At 50.8% G+C, this 19946-nt stretch overlaps 2 protein-coding genes across 2 annotated transcripts in view; one reads left to right on the forward strand and one right to left on the reverse strand.

The window, feature by feature from the left end:
* Positions 1 to 19946, reverse strand: part of LOC144609632 (cystatin-C-like) — a 369350-nt gene that overhangs the window by 106608 nt on the left and 242796 nt on the right. The window lies entirely within an intron of this gene.
* LOC144609265 (pecanex-like protein 3) overlaps positions 7199 to 19946 on the forward strand; it is a 66594-nt gene continuing 53846 nt past the window's right edge. The window contains exon 1 of the mRNA XM_078427694.1: positions 7199 to 7351. Within this exon, the coding sequence (XP_078283820.1) occupies positions 7199 to 7351 (153 nt within the window). The remainder of the gene's footprint in view (positions 7352 to 19946) is intronic.

Below are 19946 nucleotides of genomic sequence, written 5' to 3' on the forward strand. Positions count from 1 at the left end.
AGGAGGACACGTCTCGAGTCAGAGGGTGGCCGATCTGCAGAATATCATTTGCCTCAGACGGCTGTGGAGCAAAATGAAAACCCGGAAAGGACCTGGATCAAAAATCTCCGGTCTTCGGGAAGGGGGCAAGCATAGAACATGGGAAAATAGGTGCGGGAGGAGGCCATTTGGCCCTTCGAGCAGCCTGGCTCAGTGGCTTCCACATCTATATACTAAACTCTTGTTTGATTGTTTGTTCTTGAACTACAACCTAAAACTGGTACCGAAGCGCCGACAACTTTAGGCCCAACTTACTCACTGTCGTCCTTTTGGTGCTAATGGGAGGAAGTTCCCTTGAGATCGGTGTTATATATTTTAAAGTTGTTCACATTTTTAAGTTTAAATGTTATCTCCTAGGAGGAAGGGGGGAAGGAGGGAGGAGGGAGGGAGGGGGAGGAGGGAAGGGGGAGGAGGGAGGGAGGGGGAAGGAGGGAGGGGAGGAGGGAGGGGAGGAGGGAAGGGGAGGAGGGAGGGAGGGAGGGGGAAGGAGGGAGGGGAGGAGGGAGGGGATGGGGGAAGAGGGGAGAGGGGAGGAGGGATGGGGAGGAGGGGTGGAGGGAGGGGGAGAGGTGGCGACAGGGGGTGGGGGAAGGGGGAGAGGAGGGAGAGAGGGAGGAGGGAGGATGGAGGGGGAGGGGGAAGGAGGGAGAGGGGGGGGAGAGGGGGCTACAGGGGGTGGGGATGGGGGAGAGGAGGGAGAGAGGGAGGAGGGAGGGGGAGGGGAAGGAGGGAGGAGGAGGGGGGAGAGGGGGCGACAGGGGGTGGGGGATGGGGGGAGAGGGGAGGGGGGAGAGGGGAGAGGGAGGGTGAGGGACGGAGGAGAGGAGAGGATGCTGCACCAATGCAGGAGAGGTTCAGGCCCAACGGGTCCACTTGGTCTAGTACAGATTAAATCTATTTATATATATATATATTCCTTTATTTATCCCACACCGGGGAAATTTGCAATGTTACTGCAGCAAAGTGGATAGCAAGAGACATTCATTATAAATAAAAATAAAGATAAGGATAATTGTCATCATTTACTGTGTTTTCATATCATATCATATATCATATCATGCAGCGCCGGAGACTCAGGTTCGATCCTGACTACGGGTGCTGCACTGTAAGGAGTTTGTACTTTCTCCCCGTGACCTGCGTGGGTTTTCTCCGAGATCTTCGGTTTCCTCCCACACTCCAAAGACGTACAGGTATGTAGGTTAATTGGCTGGGTAAATGTTTTAAAAAATTGTCCCTAGTGGGTGTAGGATAGTGTTAATGTACGGGATCGCTGGGCGGCACGGACTTGGAGGGCCGAAAAGGCCTGTTTCCGGCTGTATATATATCATATCATATCATATCATATATATACAGCCGGAAACAGGCCCTTTTCGGCCCTCCAAGTCCGTGCCGCCCAGCGATCCCCGTACATTAACCACTATCCTACACCCACTAGGGACAATTTTTTTAAAACATTTACCCAGCCAATTAACCTACATACCTGTACGTCTTTGGAGTGTGGGAGGAAACCGAAGATCTCGGAGAAAACCCAACGCAGGTCACGGGGAGAACGTACAAACTCCTTACAGTGCAGGCACCCGTAGTCAGGATCGAACCTGAGTCTCCGGCGCTGCATTCGTTGTAAAAGCAGCAACTCTACCGCTGCGCTACCGTGCCCACTGCCACTGTTGACTGGTCTGTTGACCTCTGCTGGGAGCAGTGCTGGTTGTGCAGTCTCACAGCAGCGGGAAGGAAGGACTTCCGATATCTCTCCTTCACACACTTGGGGTGAAGGGGTCTGTCACTGAAGGAGCTACTCAGTACAGTGACAGTGTCCTGCATGGGGTGGGAGTCGTTGTCCAGCAGCGATGTTATCCATGTTCAGTCGTATAGGAGCCGATTTAGGCCCTTCGTCTACACCGCCGTTCATTCGTGGCCGATCTGTCTCTCCCTCTCAACCTCATTCTAGCTAGATAGAGCTCTTAAGGATAGCGGAGTCAGGGGGGTATGGGGGAGAAGGCAGGAACGGGGTACTGATTGTGAATGATCAGCCATGATCACATTGAATGGCGTGCTGGCTCGAAGGGCCGAATGGCCTCCTCCTGCATCTATTGTCTATTCTCCCCACAACCCCTGACACCCGCACTAACTAGGAATCGGTCGATCTGGCACCTTAAAAAGCATCCACTGACTTGGCCTCCACGGCCGTCTGTGGCAATGAATTCCGCCCTCCGACTAAGAAAATTCCTTCTCAAGTCTTTCCTAAAGGTATATCCCTTTTTTTTTCCCACAACTGCCTCTGGTCCTAGACTCTCCCACTAGTGGAAAGATCCTCTCTGCATCCACAAAGACCTTTCTTAGTCCAAATGTCTTTCAACGGATGCAGAACGTGGCAACTAGACAATAGACAATAGATGCAGGAGGAGGCCATTCGGCCCTTCGAGCCAGCACCGCCATTCAATGTGATCATGGCTGGCTGATCAGTCTCAATCAGTACCGTTCCTGCCTTCTCCCCATACCCCCTGACTCCGCTATCCTCAAGAGCTCTATCCAGCTCTCTCTCTTGAATGTATTCAGAGAATTGGCCTCCACTGCCCTCTGAGGCAGAGAATTCCACAGATTCACAACTCTCTATGACTGAAAAAGTTTTTCCTCATCTCCAGTTCTAAATGGCCGACCCCTTATTCTTAAACTGTGTGGCCCTGGTTCTGGACTCCCCCCAACTACAACAGCCTGACCGCGGGAGAAGACGGCAGGGGAAGAGAAAAAGACACTCTGCCTTCCATCGCAGTGTGGAGGGGACTGGAGGAGACTTACTGTGATGGATGTGGTGAGGAACCCACACTGGAGGAGACTTACTGTGATGGATGTCTCTTTTTGTTTGTGTGTTTTGTGTTGGTTTGTGAGTGTGTAATTGCTTATTTTATTGGTCTTATCGTTGGACCGTGGGTGACGAAATCTCGTCCAGAAGACTTGTTTTTTGGATGACAAGTAGAGGCAATTCTGATTCTGAATTCTGATGCTGAGAACGTTGCTGTTTTAAAGGAAGCACGCCAGGAAAGCCAGCACACCTTCGGAAAATAGTGGGGGGGGGGGGGAGAGGCAGAGAATTCCACAGATCACAACTCTCTATGACGTGGACTTGTCAAAGCTCCCTGGTGCAGTAATTGGTGAGGAAACCACACTCCCAAAATAAACAAACTGAGTGTATATTTTCACCCCTGCTCATTACAACTCCACAGGATGGCCAGCGCTGCCCACGGAGTTGCTGTCGCAGAGCGTTTCATGTTGTGGATTAGTTTTAGTTTAGGGACTGAAGGAAGGAGGTCCCGACCCAGAAGAAGTAGGCCATTCGGCCCTTCGAGCCTTCAATGTGCCTCGAGGGAGGGTGGGGATGCGGGGTCAGGGGGGGGGGGAAACAGACGGGGAAAGATCAACGATCCGCGAGGCAGGAGCTCAAATCCCCGCACTGGGCTAGCTGGGGAACTCCCACTCCCACTCCCGCACTGACCTCTCCATCCTGGGCCTCCTCCGTTGTCAGAGTGAGGCCCAGTGCAAATTGGAGGAACAGCACCTCATATTTCGCTGGGGCAGCTCACACCCCAGCCCAAGCGAACATTGACTTCTCTAACTTCAAGTAGAAACATAGAAAATAGGTGCAGGAGTAGGCCATTCGGCCCTTCGAGCCTGTACGCACCGCCATTCAATATGATCATGGCTGATCATCCAACTCAGTATCCCGTACCTGCCTTCTCTCCATACCCCCTGATCCATTTAGCCACAAGGGCCACATCTAACTCCCTCTTAAATATAGCCAATGAACTGGCCTCAACTACCTTCTGTGGCAGAGAATTCCACAGACTCACCACTCTCTGTGTGAAAAAAAACGTTCTCATCTCGGTCCTAAAAGACTTCCCCCTTATCCTTAAACTGTGACCCCTTGTTCTGGACTTCCCCAACATCGGGAACAATCTTCCCGCATCTAGCCTCTCCAACCCCTTAAGAGTTGTATATGTTTCTATAAGATCCCCCCTCAGTCTTCTAAATTCCAGCGAGTATAAGCCTAAGCCCAGTCTACCCAGTGGAAGTCTAAGCCTAGTCTAAACAGCGTGGAAGCAGGCCCTGCGACTTGCCCACGCCGACCATTCGCTAGTCCCACCTGTCTGCACTTGGTCTCCGTGCCTCCCACTCCCCTGACTCTTAGTCTGAAGAAGGGTCTCGACCCAAACGTCACCCATTCCTTCCATTCCCAGAGATGCTGCCTGTCCTGCTGAGTTCCTCCAGCATTTTATATCTGTGCCTCTAACCCTTTCCTCTCCCCATGTAAACATTTCCAAATGTCTCATAAAATGTTATGACATTAGACAATAGGTGCAGGAAGAGGCCGTTCAGCCCTTCGAGCCAGCACCGCCATTCAATGTGATCATGGCTGATCATTCACAATCAGTACCCCGTTCCTGCCTTCTCCCCATACCCCCTGACTCCGCTATCCTTAAGAGCTCTATCTAGCTCTCTCTTGAAAGCATCCAGAGAATTTCCCTCCATTGCCTTCTGAGGCAGAGAATTCCACAGATTCACAACTCTCTGACTGAAAAAGTTTTTCCTCATCTCCGTTCTAAATGGCCTACCCCTTATTCTTAAACTGTGGCCCCTGGTTCTGGACTCCCCCAACATTGGGAACATGTTTCCTGCCTCTAACGTGTCCAACCCCTTAATAATCTTATATGTTTCAATAAGATCCCCTCTCATCCTTCTAAATTCCAGTGTATACAAGCCTAGTCGCTCCAGTCTTTCAACATATGACAGTCCCGCCATTCCGGGAATTAACCTGGTGAACCTACGCTGCACGCCCTCAATAGCAAGAATATCTTTCCTCAAATTTGGAGACCAAAACTGCACACAGTACTCCAGGTGCGGTCTCACTAGGGCCCTGTACAACTGCAGAAGGACCTCTTTGCTCCTATACTCAACTCCTCTTCTCCATGAAGGCCATTTGATTCGAGTGTCCCGCTGAGTTACCCCCAGCATTTTGTTGTGTCCATCTTGCGGCTGGTCACCGGTCCCTCGGCCCCGGAGTCACCGGCAAAGATACTAGAGGAGCAAGATAGACCACTCGACCCTAAAAACCGTAGTGCGTCGCGGCGGCCATTTTAGTAGGTGGAAACTTGCAGAAACATTTTTAAAGAAAAATAACAAAAATCTGTGAATTGATAGACGAGATATATTCTGCATTTTAATAATAATAATAATAATAATAATGCATTACATTTATATAGCGCTTTTCAAACACTCAAAGACGCTTTACAGGGTTTACTAGAACATAGAGAAGAAAATAAATAGATAAATAAGTAAACGAACAGAGAAAGGAGACAGAAGGTGAGGTGACCTTCAGTGGTTGAAGGCAGTGCTGAACAGGTGAGACTTCAGTGATGTTTTGAATGTGGTGAGTGAGGAGGAGTCTCTGACGGTTTGAGGTAGTGAGTTCCAGAGTGTGGGAGCAGCGATGGAGAAAGCCCTGTCCCCCCAGGATCTGCGTTTGGTCCGGATGGGGGGGGGACAGGAGGTTAGCAGCAGCAGAGCGGAGGTTGCAGGTGGGAGTGTGCCTGTGGAGGAGGTCAGTCAGGTAGGATGGGGCCAGGTTATGGAGGGCTTTGTAGGTCATGAGGAGGATTTTGTACTGGATTCTCTGGGGGATGGGGAGCCAGTGGAGCTTGTAAAGGACAGGGGTGATATGGTCACGGATTGGGGAGTGGGTGAGTAGACGGGCAGCGGAGTTTTGAATGTATTGAAGTTTACTGATGATTTTTGAGGGTGCGCCACAGAGGAGGCTGTTGCCAGACGGGAGGTGATGAAGGTATCATCACACAAACTGTTCCCCTAAAACACTGATTACACTGCGAGAGGCAGAGCGAACGGAGGGTTTTGCTTACTAAAATGGCGGACGTTACGCTCTTTTGCGTATTACACTTCAGTGTAGGCGATTTCAACGGAGTGGTCCATCTTTCTCCTCTAGTGTCTTTGGTATAGGCTATTTCCAACGGAGTGGTCCATCTTTCTCCTCTAGTATCTTTGGTATAGGCTATTTCCAACGGAGTGGTCCATCTTGCTCCTCTAGTATCTTTGGTCACGGTCCCTCAGCGCAGAGTCACCGACAAAGATACCAGAGGAGCAAGATAGACCACTCGACCCTAAAAACCGTAGTACGTCTACGGCGCCATTTTACTAGGCAGAAACTTGCAGAAACATTTAAGAAGAAAAATAACAAAAATCTGTGAATTGATGAGCTATATTCTGCATTTTAATGGTATCATCACACACACTGTAGGCATAACGGGTTTTGCTTACTAAAATGGCGGCCATTCCACAACGTTGCCTACTACACTTCAGTATAGGCGATTTCGATGGAGTGGTCCATCTTGCTCCTCTAGTATCTTTGGTATAGGCTATCTCAATGGAGTGGTCCATCTGGCTCCTCTAGTATCTTTGGTAGAGGCGATTTCACACTGAGTGGTCCATCTTACTCCTCTAGTATCTTTGGTATAAGGCTATCTCAACGGAGTGGTCCATCTTGCTCCTCTAGTATCTTTGGCCATCGGTTCCCTCAGGCCCCGTGAGTCAATGACCCGCCCTCGGCGCCAAACCGGAAATCCCCAAACCCGCTCTGAGCGACAGCGCCCTCCGCCAATGACGACACGCGTCGGAGAGGAGGCGGGGCGGGGAGGGGGCGGGACCTTTGGTAAAAGAAAAAGAAACACGCGAAACTCGAATATTATTTCACGCCCAGGAGCGCGGCCGACTTCAAATTTAAATCCGAGCCGTCCGCCGACCGACCCGTGTGTTTTGAAGAGCGTGTTTTGTGATTTAAGGCGGTTGGCCGGCGAGGGGCTCGCGCTCCGCCCCCCCCGCGCCCGGGATGGGGATTGACGGACGCGGGGGTGGACCAATGGGTGATGTCGACCCGCCCCCTGGGTGGCGTGGCTGACCAATGGGGAGAGGGCGAGGGGGCGGGACCTGTGGGGGGGGAGGGAGGGAGGGAGGGGGAAAATGGACGCCCGGAGTCAGTGAGGAGGTGGTCGAGGAGGAGAGAGGACGATCAGGGCAGCCCCGGGGGCCCCCCGGAACCCGGAGGGAGGGAGGGAGAGAGGGAGGGAAGGAAGGAGGGAAGGGGGAGAGGAGGACGATGGGCTCGCAGGTGCTGCAGATCCTCCGCCAGGGAGTGTGGGCCTCGCTGACGGGCGGCTGGTACTTCGACCCGCACCAGAGCAAGTTCTCCAACTGCTTCCACCTCTACGTCTGGCTCTTCCTGCTCTGCCTGCCCTTCCTGCTCTTCATGGTGAGTGTCTTACATTCACATCACAGCCCTCAACAACAACAACAACAACAACAACCTCCTCCCTCCTACAAACCCCCCCCTCCTCTTCTCTAACCCCCCCTCCTCAAATCCCCTCCTCCTCCTCATTCCTCTCTCTTCTCTCCTCTCTCTTCCCTCCTCTCTCCTCTTTCCTCTTCCCTCCTCTCTCCTCCTCAAATCCCCTCATCATCATCCTCCAACTCCTCCTCTTTCCTCCCTCCTCCTCAAATCCCCCTCCTCCAACTCCTCCTTCTCCTCATCCCTCCCTCCCTCCTCAAATCCCCCTCCTCCAACTCCTCCTTCTCCTCATCCCTCCCTCCCTCCTCAAATCCCCCTCCTCCAACTCCTCCTTCTCCTCATCCCTCCCTCCCTCCTCAAATCCCCCTCCTCCAACTCCTCCTTCTCCTATTTCCTCCCTCCTCCTCAAATCCCCCTCCTCCAACTCCTCCTTCTCCTCATCCCTCCCTCCCTCCTCAAATCCCCCTCCTCCAACTCCTCCTTCTCCTCTTTCCTCCCTCCTCCTCAAATCCCCCTCCTCCAACTCCTCCTTCTCCTCATCCCTCCCTCCCTCCTCAAATCCCCCTCCTCCAACTCCTCCTTCTCCTCATCCCTCCCTCCCTCCTCAAATTCCCCTCTAACCTCCTCCTATTCCCCTCCTCAAATCCCCTCCTCCCTTCTCCTCTTTCCTCTCTCCTCCTCCAATCCCCCTTCCTCAGGCTTAGGAACTCCTGAAACCTCAAATCCCCTCTTTCCTCCAACTCCTCATCCCCACCTCAAATCGCCTCATCCTCATTCCTCCCTCTTTCCTCCTCAAATCCCATCCTCATCCTCTAACTCATCCTCCTCCTCCTCCAATCCCCCTTCCTCAGGAACTCCTGAAACCTCCTCCCTCCTCAAATCCCCTCTTTCCTCTCTCCTCCTCAAATCCCCTCATCCACATCCTCATCCCTCCCTCCTCAAATCCCACTTCCTCAGGAACTCCTGAAACCTCCTCCCTCCTCAAATCCCCTCTTTCCTCTCTCCTCCTCAAATCCCCTCATCCACATCCTCATCCCTCCCTTCTCAAATCCCACTTCCTCAGGAACTCCTGAAACCTCCTCCCTCCTCAAATCCCACTTCCTCAGGAACTCCTGAAACCTCCTCAAATCCCCTCTTCCCTCCTCCTCTCTCCTCCTCAAATCTCCTCCTCCAATCCCCCTTCCTCAGGAACTCCTGAAACCTCCTCCTCCCCTTCTCCTCATCCTCCTATCCCCCTCCTCCAATCCCCTTCCTCAGGAACTCCTGAAACCTCCCCCTCCTCCTCATCCTCTAACTCCTCATCTTCATCCCCTCCTCCTCATCATCCTCCTGCAACTCCTCCTCCTCAAATCCCCTCATCCTCATCCTCCAACTACTCCTCCTCCTCCTCCCCCCATCCCCCTTCCTCAGGAACTCCTGAAACCTCTCCTCATCCTCAAATCCCCTCATCCTCATTCCTCCCTCCTCAAATCTCCTCCCTCCTCATCCTCTTCCCTCTTCCCCCTCCCCTCTTCCCTCTTTCCTCTCTCCTCCTCAAATCCCCTCATCCGCATCCTCATCCCTCCCTCCTCAAATCCCCTCATCCTCATTCTCATCCTCTTTCCTCTCTCCTCATTCCTCCCTCCTTCCTCCTCAAATCTCCTCCTCCCTCTTTCCTCCCCCCTCCTCCTCCCCCAAACCCCATCTTCAGGAACTCCTGAAACCTCCTCAAATTCCCTCCGCCTCCCCAACTCCTCCTCCTCAAATCCCCTCCTCCCTCTCCTCCTCCAATCCCCCTTCCTCAGGAACTCCTGAAACCTCTCCTCATCCTCATCATCATCCTCCTCATCCTCATTCTCATCCTCTTTCCTCTCTCCTCATTCCTCTCTCTTCTCTCCTCTGTCTTCCCTCCTCTTTCCTCTTCCCTCCTCTCTCCTCCTCAAATCCCCTCATCATCATCCTCCAACTCCTCCTCCTCCTCTTTCCTCCCTCCTCCTCAAATCCCCTCCTCCCACCTCAAATCCCCCTCCTCCAACTCCTCCTCCTCATCCCTCCCTCCCTCCTCAAATCCCCTCTAACCTCCTCCTATTCCCCTCCTCAAATCCCCTCCTCCCTTCTCCCTTCCTCCTCCTCCCCCAATCCCCCTTCCTCAGGCTTAGGAACTCCTGAAACCTCAAATCCCCTCTTTCCTCCAACTCCTCATCCTCATCTCAAATCGCCTCATCCTCATTCCTCCCTCTTTCCTCCTCAAATCCCATCCTCATCCTCTAACTCATCCTTATCCTCCAACTCCTCCCCTCCTCCTCTCCTCTAACCTCCTCAAATCCCCTCCTCCAATCCCCCTTCCTCAGGAACTCCTGAAACCTCCTCCTCAATTCCCCTCATCCTCATTCCTCAGGAACTCCCTCCTCAAATCTCCTCATCCTCCTCCTCTTCCCCTCCCCTCTCCCCTCTTTCCTCTCTCCTCCTCAAATCCCCTCATCCGCATCCTCATCCCTCCCTCCTCAACTCCTCCTCCCTCTTCCCTCCTCAAATCCCCTCCTCCAATCCCCCTTCCTCAGGAACTCCTGAATCCTCCTCCTCAAATCCCCTCCTCCTCGTCCAACTCCTCCCCCTCCTTCCTCAGGAACTCCTGAAACCTCAAATCCCCTTCTCCCTCCTCCTCCCTCTTCCCTCCCTCCCTCCCTCCTCAAATGTCCTCCTCCAATCCCCCTTCCTCAGGAACTCCTGAAACCTCAATACCTCCTCCCTCCTATAATCCCCTCATCCTCATCCTCCAACTCCTCCTCCCCCAATCCCCCTTCCTCAGGAACTCCTGAAACCTCAAATCCCCTCTTTCCTCTTCCCCAACTCCTCCTCCTCAAATCCCCTCCTCCTCATCCTCCTCCTCAAACTCCTCCTCCTCAAATCCTCATCCTTCCTCCTCAAATCCCTTCCTCCCACCTCCCCCAATCCCCCTTCCTCAGGAACTCCTGAAACCTCCTCCTGCTCCTTCAACCTCCTCAAATCCCTTCCCCCTCCTCCTCCTCATCCTCATTCCTCCCTCCTCAAATCTCCTCCTCCAATCCCCCTTCCTCAGGAACTCCTGAAACCTCCTCAAATCCCCTCTTCCTTCCCCCTTATCCTCGGGAACCCCTGAAACTTCAATCCCTTCTTCCCTCCCCCCACCGCTGAAACCTCCTCAGATCCTCTCCTCTACCCCTCAGGAACCCCCTATTCCCTCCCCCCCTGAAACCTCCTCAATCCTCTCCCCCCCCCTTGAAATCTCCTCAGATCCTCTCCTCCCCTCCTCCCTTGCCCTCGGGAACCCCTGAAACCTTCTCAATCCCTTCTTCCCGCCCCCCCGAAAACACCTCATTCCCCTCTCCCCCGCCTGAAAGCTCATCAGATCCTCTCCTCTACCCCTCGTGAATCCCCTCTTCCCTGCCCCCCTGAAACCTCCTCAATCCCTTCTTCCCTCCCCCCCCCGAAACCTCCTCAATCCCTTCTTCCCCCCCCCCCCCTGAAACCTCCTCAATCCCTTCTTCCCCCCCCACCCGCCCCGAAACCTCCTCAGATCAATCAATCAGCTAGGGGAGAGGGAGAAGGCGAAAGAAGAAGAAACCTTTGGGGTGTAGAGGGGCTTTGATGAGGTTTTTTTAGGGGGTTCCTGGGGACAGGAGGAAGAGGGGATTTCAGGGGTTCCTGAGGGGTAGTGGAGAGGATCTGAGGAGGTTTCAGGGGGTGGAGGGAAGAGCGGATTGAGGAGGTTACAGGGCATCCAGAGATATTGGAGGTCAGATCAGAGATATCTGGGCGGCTGGGGTCACAGCCAAGATATCCCGGGCTCCAGGGATTGTATCAGGAAGATCCGGCACTCCAGGTGTTGGACCAGGGAGACCAGGGGCTCCAGGTGTTGGATCGTAGATATCCTGGGCTCGAGGGGAGGGATTGGAGATATCCCAGGATCCATGGATGGATCTGAGATATCCTGGGCTCCAGTGTTGAATCGGAGATCTCCTGGGTTCCAGGTGTCCTATCGTAGAGATCCCGTGCTCTAGAGGGGAGGGATTGGAGATGGATCAGAGATATCCCGAACTTCATGTGTTTGGTCTCAGATATTCGGTCCAGGTGTCAGATCACAGCTATCCCAGGCTTCACAAATGGACCAGAGATATCCCGGGCTCCACGTGTCAGATCAGAAATATCATAGAAACATAGAAAATAGGTGCAGGAGGAGGCCATTCGGCCCTTCAAGGCAGCACCACCATTCATCGTGATCATGGCTGATCATGCACAATCAGTAACCCGTGCCTGCCTTCTCCCCATATCCCTTGATTCCGCTAGCCCTTAGAGCTCCATCTAACTCTCTTTTAAATTCATCCAGTGTATTGGCCTCCACTGCCCTCTGTGGCAGAGAATTCCACAACTCTACATTTCCACAAATTGACAATCTCCTGGGCCTCAGAGCTCAAATCGGAGATATCTTGGGCTCCGGTTTCTATTCAGAGAGATCCAGCGCTCCAAGGGATGGATCGGAGATATCCTGGCCCTCGGGGTTCAGAGTCATGATATCCAGTGATCAAGGGGATATGCCAGTAGTCGAATCAGGGACATCCTGTGTCTCGGGAGCTTATCTAGCCTATCCTCGGCCCAGGATAATGGATTGGGGATGTCCTGGGTTCTGGTGGATGGATTGGGGATATCCTGGGCCCAGGATAATGGATTGGCGATATCCTGGGCCCGGGATAATGGATTGGGGATGTCCTGGGCCCAGGATAATGAATTGGGGATATCCTGGGCCCTGGGGCTTTTGGTGGTGGTGGAAGAGACAGACATAGTTATAGTATGTAGTCTGGAATCAAGGGAGTCAGGCAGGTGGAGTGGTGAGATCCTGGTAACTGAACTATCCACAGTTTGCCAAACTGGCATCAAGACGATGGCCTAACAGTGAATCAACGAGGTCATCTATTGCTGGCCATGATTTACCCTGGTCTTTTCTTGCTTCCAGTTCCCAACCCCCACGATCGGTTTGAAGAAGTGTCCCAATCCGAACTGCCGCTAACTGTTTTCTCCAGAGATGCTACTTTGACCCGCTGAGTTACTCCAGCATTTTGTGTCTATCTTTGTGCTCAAGACAATCCTGGTATTTGTGATCAAGGCGTCCAGCGGTCTGAAATCCTGTGGTCTGAGGAGAAATTCTGTCCTCACAGACCACAGGTAGAGTGGGCAGAGGTGGTAGAGTTGCTGTTGCCTTACAACGTCAGAGACCCGGGTTCGATCCCGACCACATTTGCTGTCTGTACAGAGTTTGTACGTTCTCCCTGTGACCCCGTGGGTTTTCTCCGGCTGCTCCCGGTTTCCTCCCACACTCCAAAGACGTGGACGTTTTCAGGTAAAATTGTAAATTGTCCCTAGTGTGCGGGATAGTGTTAGTGCATGGGGTGATTGCTAGTTGGCATGGACTCGGTGGGCCGAAGGGCCTTTTTCTGCGCTGTATCTCTAAAAAGTGTAACATTGATACGTTCTACTGAGTATCATTCTCAAAAGCACGCATTAAGTTGGAGACTTAAAACAGGACACGTCTGGGCACAAGATCGCCATTTTAACTCTCAGTGTATTTTCGCAATGCGAAGCTTTACCATATTGTTGCATGTATACATCACATATCTCCCCCCTTAGAATTGTGATACTTTTCTTCCATCTAAAGCGTACTAATACGTATAAAACAATTCAATATCATAATGATCGTTATATCCATTATGTTTCCAAAGTAACAAAACCCAATTTAAGTAAGTCCAAAAATATGCATAATTTTGTATCCAATTAAATCCAAATCAAAGTTTACATATCCAATTCTTATTTTGAATGTGAGTATCATCTTCAATGTAATTCTATCAACCAAATAACCTAACCACCCCAAAATGCCGGAATAAGAGTATTCATGCTACAATCCTTTCCATTAATGATAACCAAATTTCCGTTGCGTTTACATTGTCCATATAACCGAGTCCATATAGTCAAGTCCGTTGTCAAAATCGTCCGTTTCCAGAATCCGTAGTAATCCGGTCGCTTTCTATTTCGCTTTGGGTACTGCTTACGCCCTGAATTGCTTTCTTCGTTGCGCTCTGATGGCGCGTCCTCGTCGGTGTCATCGTGGTTGCTTTCGTCGAAGTTTTCATGTGCAACGCTTCTTTCGTTGACGTCTTCATCGCGTACCCCTGTCGAAATCTATCGAATCTCCCGTTTCGTTGGTTGTGGGAGAATCGATTTCACGTTTCAGGATCTGGTCTGCGTGACGTTTCCCGATTTCTACACCGTTGACGTGAACCTCGACCTGGTACGAAACAGGACCTAGCTTCTTTGCGATGCGTCCTAGTACCCATTTTTCCCCTCTCGCGTAGTTGCGCACTAGCACGCTCTCTCCTCAAATTCTCGAGCTGGGCGCGAATCGTGGTCAACTTTTGCGAGAATTGTTTGTCACCAATGGTCGCTCTTTCATCTGGCACCGCGATGCTGAAACGAGTGCGAATCTTCCTTTTCATCAGCATTTCAGCCGGCGTTTGCGTTGTAGAAGTTTACGGCGTTGAACAATACGAGATGAGGAATCGAGTGACACGCGTTTGCAGCGGTCCCGACATCTTGCGGAGCGCTGCCTTCACCGTCTGCAAGGCGCGCTCTGCGAGACCATTGGCTGCTGGATGGTATGGCGCACTTTTGACATGACGAATGCCATTGGCTTTCATGAACTTTGCGAACTTTTCGCTCGCGAATCATGGGCCGTTGTCAGAAACCAGTGTAAGCGGAAGGCCATGTGTCGCGAACATGAAGCGAAGCTTGTCGATAGTGACGTCACTGGTTGATTCACGTGTGATATGCACTTCAATCCATGTTGAATATGCGTCGATGAGAACAAGCAACATCTTTCCCTGTACCGGGCCGGCATAATCAACATGAACTTGCGACCACGGTTGACTAGGATGCTCCCAAGAATGCAATGGTGCTTTGGGCGGATCCCGCTGATGCATTTGGCATTCTGAACATGCTCGGACTTTGTGCTCTAAGTCCTTATCGATTCCAGGCCACCACACACAACTTCTAGCGATCGCTTTCATCTTCACAATACCCGGATGGGCATCGTGCACGTCCTCGATCGTTTGCGAGCGACATTGGTGTGGTAGTACAACAGAGAAGACAACCCTCGTGAATGCTCAGCCCCACTTTGCGACTGAAGTAGGGCTTGAAATCATCATTTGGTGGTTTGTCTGGCCACCCGCTCATGATGCATTCGCGAACACGAGACAGAATCGGATCCCTCTGCGTCACGGTGCGAACCCGCGACGGAGTGATGGGCGATTTCTCCAACTCGCTCATCAGAAGGACGATTTCTCCTGGTATTGGCGCTTGCGATACCGTCGCTCGTTGTGGTAGTTGGCTGAGCACGTCTGCTTTGGCGTTGGCTGAGCCCGGTTTGTACGCGATGTCGTACGCTGCCAGTGTTAACGACCAGCGAATCACTCGCGGCGAAACCATTAGCGGAATGGCCTTGTCGTTACTGAACAACCCAAGAAGCGGCTTGTGGTCGGTGTTGATTACAAATCGTCGTCCGCACAAGTATGTGTGGAACTTCTTGACGCCGAAGACTATGGCTAGACACTCCTCATCCAGCTGCGAGTAGTTGCGTTCAGCGTTATTCATACTGCGTGAAACATAGCCTATTGGCATTTCCGTGCCATCTTCCATGACGTGTGACAGCACTGCCCCTACTCCGTAAGGGCTGGCATCGCAGGAGAGAACGAGCGGCTTGTTGCTGTCGTAGTGCGTCAGAACTTTGGACGATTTCAGGCTTTGCTTAGCTTGTGCGAACGCATTCCGCTGAGCTGGTCCCCAGTGCCATCGAACCGTTTTGCGCAGCGGCTGATGAAGCGGTTCGAGCATGGTTGAGAGATTAGGCAGAAATCTGCCGTAATAGTTCTGCATCCCAAGGAACGCCTTCAGTTCTCTGACGTTCTTCGGTTGAGCCAGCTCATCGATGGCTTTGACTCGTTCATCCACTGGCTGCAGCCCTTCAGCGCTCACCTTATGACAATAGACAATAGACAATAGGTGCAGGAGTAGGCCATTCAGCCCTTCGAGCCAGCACCGCCATTCAATGCGATCATGGCTGATCACTCTCAATCAGTACCCCGTTCCTGCCTTCTCCCCATACCCCCTCACTCCGCTATCCTTAAGAGCTCTATCCAGCTCTCTCTTGAAAGCATCCAACGAACCTGCCTCCACTGCCTTCTGAGGCAGAGAATTCCACACCTTCACCACTCTCTGACTGAAAAAGTTCTTCCTCATCTCCGTTCTAAATGGCCTACCCCTTATTCTTAAACTGTGGCCCCTTGTTCTGGACTCCCCCAACATTGGGAACATGTTTCCTGCCTCTAATGTGTCCAATCCCCTAATTATCTTATATGTTTCAATAAGATCCCCCCTCATCCTTCTAAATTCCAGTGTATACAAGCCCAATCGCTCCAGCCTTTCAACATACGACAGTCCCGCCATTCCGGGAATTAACCTAGTGAACCTACGCTGCACGCCCTCCATAGCAAGAATATCCTTCCTCAAATTTGGAGACCAAAACTGCACACAGTACTCCAGGTGCGGTCTCACCAGGGCCCGGTACAACTGTAGAAGGACCTCTTTGCTCCTATACTCAACTCCTCTTGTTACGAAGGCCAACATTCCATTGGCTTTCTTCACTGCCTGCTGTACCTGCATGCTTCCTTTCATTGACTGATGCACTAGGACACCCAGATCTCGTTGAACTTCCCCTCCTCCTAACTTGACACCATTCAGATAATAATCTGCCTTTCTATTCTTACTTCCAAAGTGAATAACCTCACACTTATCTACATTAAACTGCATCTGCCATGTATCCGCCCACTCACACAACCTGTCCAAGTCACCCTGCAGCCTTATTGCATCTTCCTCACAATTCACACTACCCCCCAGCTTAGTATCATCTGCAAATTTGCTAATGGTACTTTTAATCCCTTCGTCTAAGTCATTAATGTATATCGTAAATAGCTGGGGTCCCAGCACCGAACCTTGCGGTACCCCACTGGTCACTGCCTCCCATTCCGAAAGGGACCCATTTATCCCCACTCTTTGCTTTCTGTCTGTCAACCAATTTTCGATCCATGTCAGTACCCTACCCCCAATACCATGTGCCCTAATTTTGCCCACTAATCTCCTGTGTGGGACCTTGTCGAAGGCTTTCTGAAAGTCGAGGTACACCACATCCACTGACTCTCCCTTGTCAATTTTCCTAGTTACATGGCCCATACTTATGGCCCAGGTATTGGACTTCATTGACGGGACAGGCGCATTTTTACCGTTTCAGTCGTAGGCCTGCATTTTGGAGCCTGCGGAGGACTTGTTCGAGGTTGTCGAGGTGTTCTTCCTCGGAACTACCTGTGACGAGCAGATCGTCCAGATACACAGCAACCCCAGAAATCCCCGCCAGAAGATTCCTGTCCATCGTACGCTGAAATACAGCCGGTGCTGTTGAAATGCCAAACGGCATTCTGGTGTATTGGAACAAACCGCGATGGGTATTTATCGTCACCAGTTCACGGCATCTGGATGACAAAACCAACTACTGATAAGCGTGCGACAGGTCAAGTTTGGTGAACTGCTTCCCCTTCACCAGCTTCGTAAACAACTCATCAATCCGAGGTATCGGATACGTATCAGATCGAGCTGCTGTATTCACCGTTAACCTGTAGTCTCCGCAGATTCTCAGGCGACCGTCTGCCTTGTCAATGGAGACAATCGGTGCCGCCCATTTCGAGTGTTGAACGGGTTCTATGATTTTTCTCCTGTAGGTGATCTAATTCGCGATCAACGTGATCGCGACGGGCCAGCGGCACTGGTCTAGCCTTGATGAATTTCGGCGGGACGGCCGGGTCGATGTTGACTTCGACGCCCTTGAGCGTCCCGAGTTGCGCTTTGAAGAGGTCACTGTATTTGGAGAGGAGGCTCTGCAGGCGGTCGTTCACGTTGACCTGGTTCACCTCCTGCCAGTTGAGTCGCAGAACTTTCAACCACTCACGGCCAAGTAGGCTTGGTCCCGTCCCCTTCGCTACCAGCAGCTTGAGTGTCGCTGTTTGCTGGTTGTGAGAGATGGGCACCGAACATTCTCCCAACAATTCCACTCTCTCTCCAGTGTATGTACGGAGAACCGTGGTGCTATCACGAAGGCGTAACCTTTCACCTTTTCGCCAGTGGTCCTTCCACGTCTCTTCACTGATAAGCGTAACTCCAGCTCCGGTGTCGATTTGCATGGGGATAGTCTTTCCCCCCCACACACATGTCCACAGTGAAAGGAGTAACTTTCTTCTTCTCACTTTTAGTATGATAAGGACCATACACATCACCTTATTCACAAAATGCTGGAGTAACTCAGCAGGTCAGGCAGCATCTCAGGAGAGAAGGAATGGGTGACGTTCAGACTGAAGAAGGGTCTCGACCCGAAACGTCACCCATTCCTTCTCTCCTGAGATGCTGCCTGACCTGCTGAGTTACTCCAGCATTTTGTGAATAAATACCTTCCATTTGTACCAGCATCTGCAGTTATTTTCTTATACACATCACCTTCCTCGGGAGTTGGTGGCTTTTTGCCGTTTTCCCGGCTGACTGCTTTTTCTGCTATTTCTTCCTTCCACTCTGAGCATTTTTCCCACTCGATTTGCACACCCGTGAGACATGCCCTTTTTTCCCCCGCAGTTGAAACACTTCACCTGTTTCGCTGGACAGTCGTTCAGGTCAGCGTGGGGAGAGACACCACAGCGATAACACGACGATCCTCTTACGGTTCCCCGCTTGGGCTGTTTATCGCTTGGCTTGGCTTTTGTTTCCCGTCACGGAGATCAGCCTTGTCGCGGTCTGCCGTCTCCATAGTGGTGGCGATACCGAGTGCCTTGTCGAAATCCGACAATAATCGACGCTGAATGCGGTCCGTTTCCGCGCTGTATATCTAAATCTAAAAAATCTAAAATAAATTGAGATTTGTAATAGCAAAACTCATATGTGGTTGAAGTGCACACAGTCAGATTTTATTAAAGGGTATTTTTTATACATTTTGGTTTCACCGTGTAGAAATTACAGCAGTGTTTATACATAGTCCCCCCCATTTCAGGGCACCATAATGTTTGGGAAACAGCAATGTCATGTAAATGAAAGTAGTCTTGTTTAGTATTTTGTTACATATCCATTGCATGCAATGGCTGCTTGGAGTCTGCGATTCATGGACATCACCAGTTGCTGGGTGTCTTCTCTGGTGATGTTCTGCCTTGGCAGAGCATCACCATTCTCTCCATAACCCCCGACACCCATCTTGTTAGTACGGGTGGCAGGAGTTATGGAGAGAATGGGGTTAGGAGGGAGACGTAGATCAACCATGATTGAATAGCGGAATAGACTTGATGGGCCGAATGGCCTAATTCTGCTTCCATCACTTATGACTTAGGAAAATAACTGCAGATGCTGGTTCTTCTTCTTCTTGCGTTTGAGGCAGCAGAAGTTATGAAGCTGCTTCTGCTTCTGCTGTCCGTGTTTGTTGTCGTACGCCTGACTGAGGTCAGTTGACAGGGCTCACCACGGGGAGGTCGACAATGTGAGCCCCAGATGCTGGTTCAAATTGAAGGTATCACAAAATGCTGGAGTAACTCAGCGGGTCAGGCAGCATCTCAGGAGAGAAGGAATGGGTGACGTTTCGGGTCGAGACCCTTCTTCAGACTGAAGATGACCGTGTAACCATTATTATTATATAACAACAATATATCGTTCTTTATCATTATCGCTGTACAAGAATATATAGTAATGATCATAGACACAAAAAGCTGGAGTAACTCAGGCAGCATCTCTGGAGAGAAGGAATGGGTGCCTTCTTAATGATCATATTTCATCTTGTGTTTGTTGCTTTATAACAACATATATATTGGTAACAATATATTGCTTATTGTTATACAACCATTATAAATGTATAATTGTATTATATATTATTGACAAAGTATTGCTTATTGTTATACAACCATTATTATTGTATAATTGTATTATATATTGTTATTGACAAAGTATTGCTTATTGTTATACAACCATTATAATTGTATAATTGTATTATATATTGTTATTGACAAAGTATTGCTTATTGTTATACAACCATTATTATTGTATAATTGTATTATATATTGTTATTGACAAAGTATTGCTTATTGTTATACAACCATTATAATTGTATAATTGTATTATATATTGTTATTGACAAAGTATTGCCTATTGTTATTGCTTATTGTTATGTAACAATATTATTACTGTTATATATAGATAGAGCTCTTAAGGATAGCGGAGTCAGAGGGTATGGGGAGAGGGCAGGAACGGGGTACTGATTGAGAATGATCAGCCATGATCACATTGAATGGCGGTGCTGGCTCGAGGGGCCGAATGGCCTCCTCCTGCACCTATTGTCTATTGTCTATAACAGTGATAACCTCAGCTAGAGAGGCACAGTGGTGCAGCAGTAGAGCTGCTGCCTCAGACCTGGCTGCGGCTG

This window comes from Rhinoraja longicauda, chromosome 34 (genome assembly GCF_053455715.1).
Source record: "Rhinoraja longicauda isolate Sanriku21f chromosome 34, sRhiLon1.1, whole genome shotgun sequence".
NCBI lineage: Eukaryota > Metazoa > Chordata > Chondrichthyes > Rajiformes > Arhynchobatidae > Rhinoraja > Rhinoraja longicauda.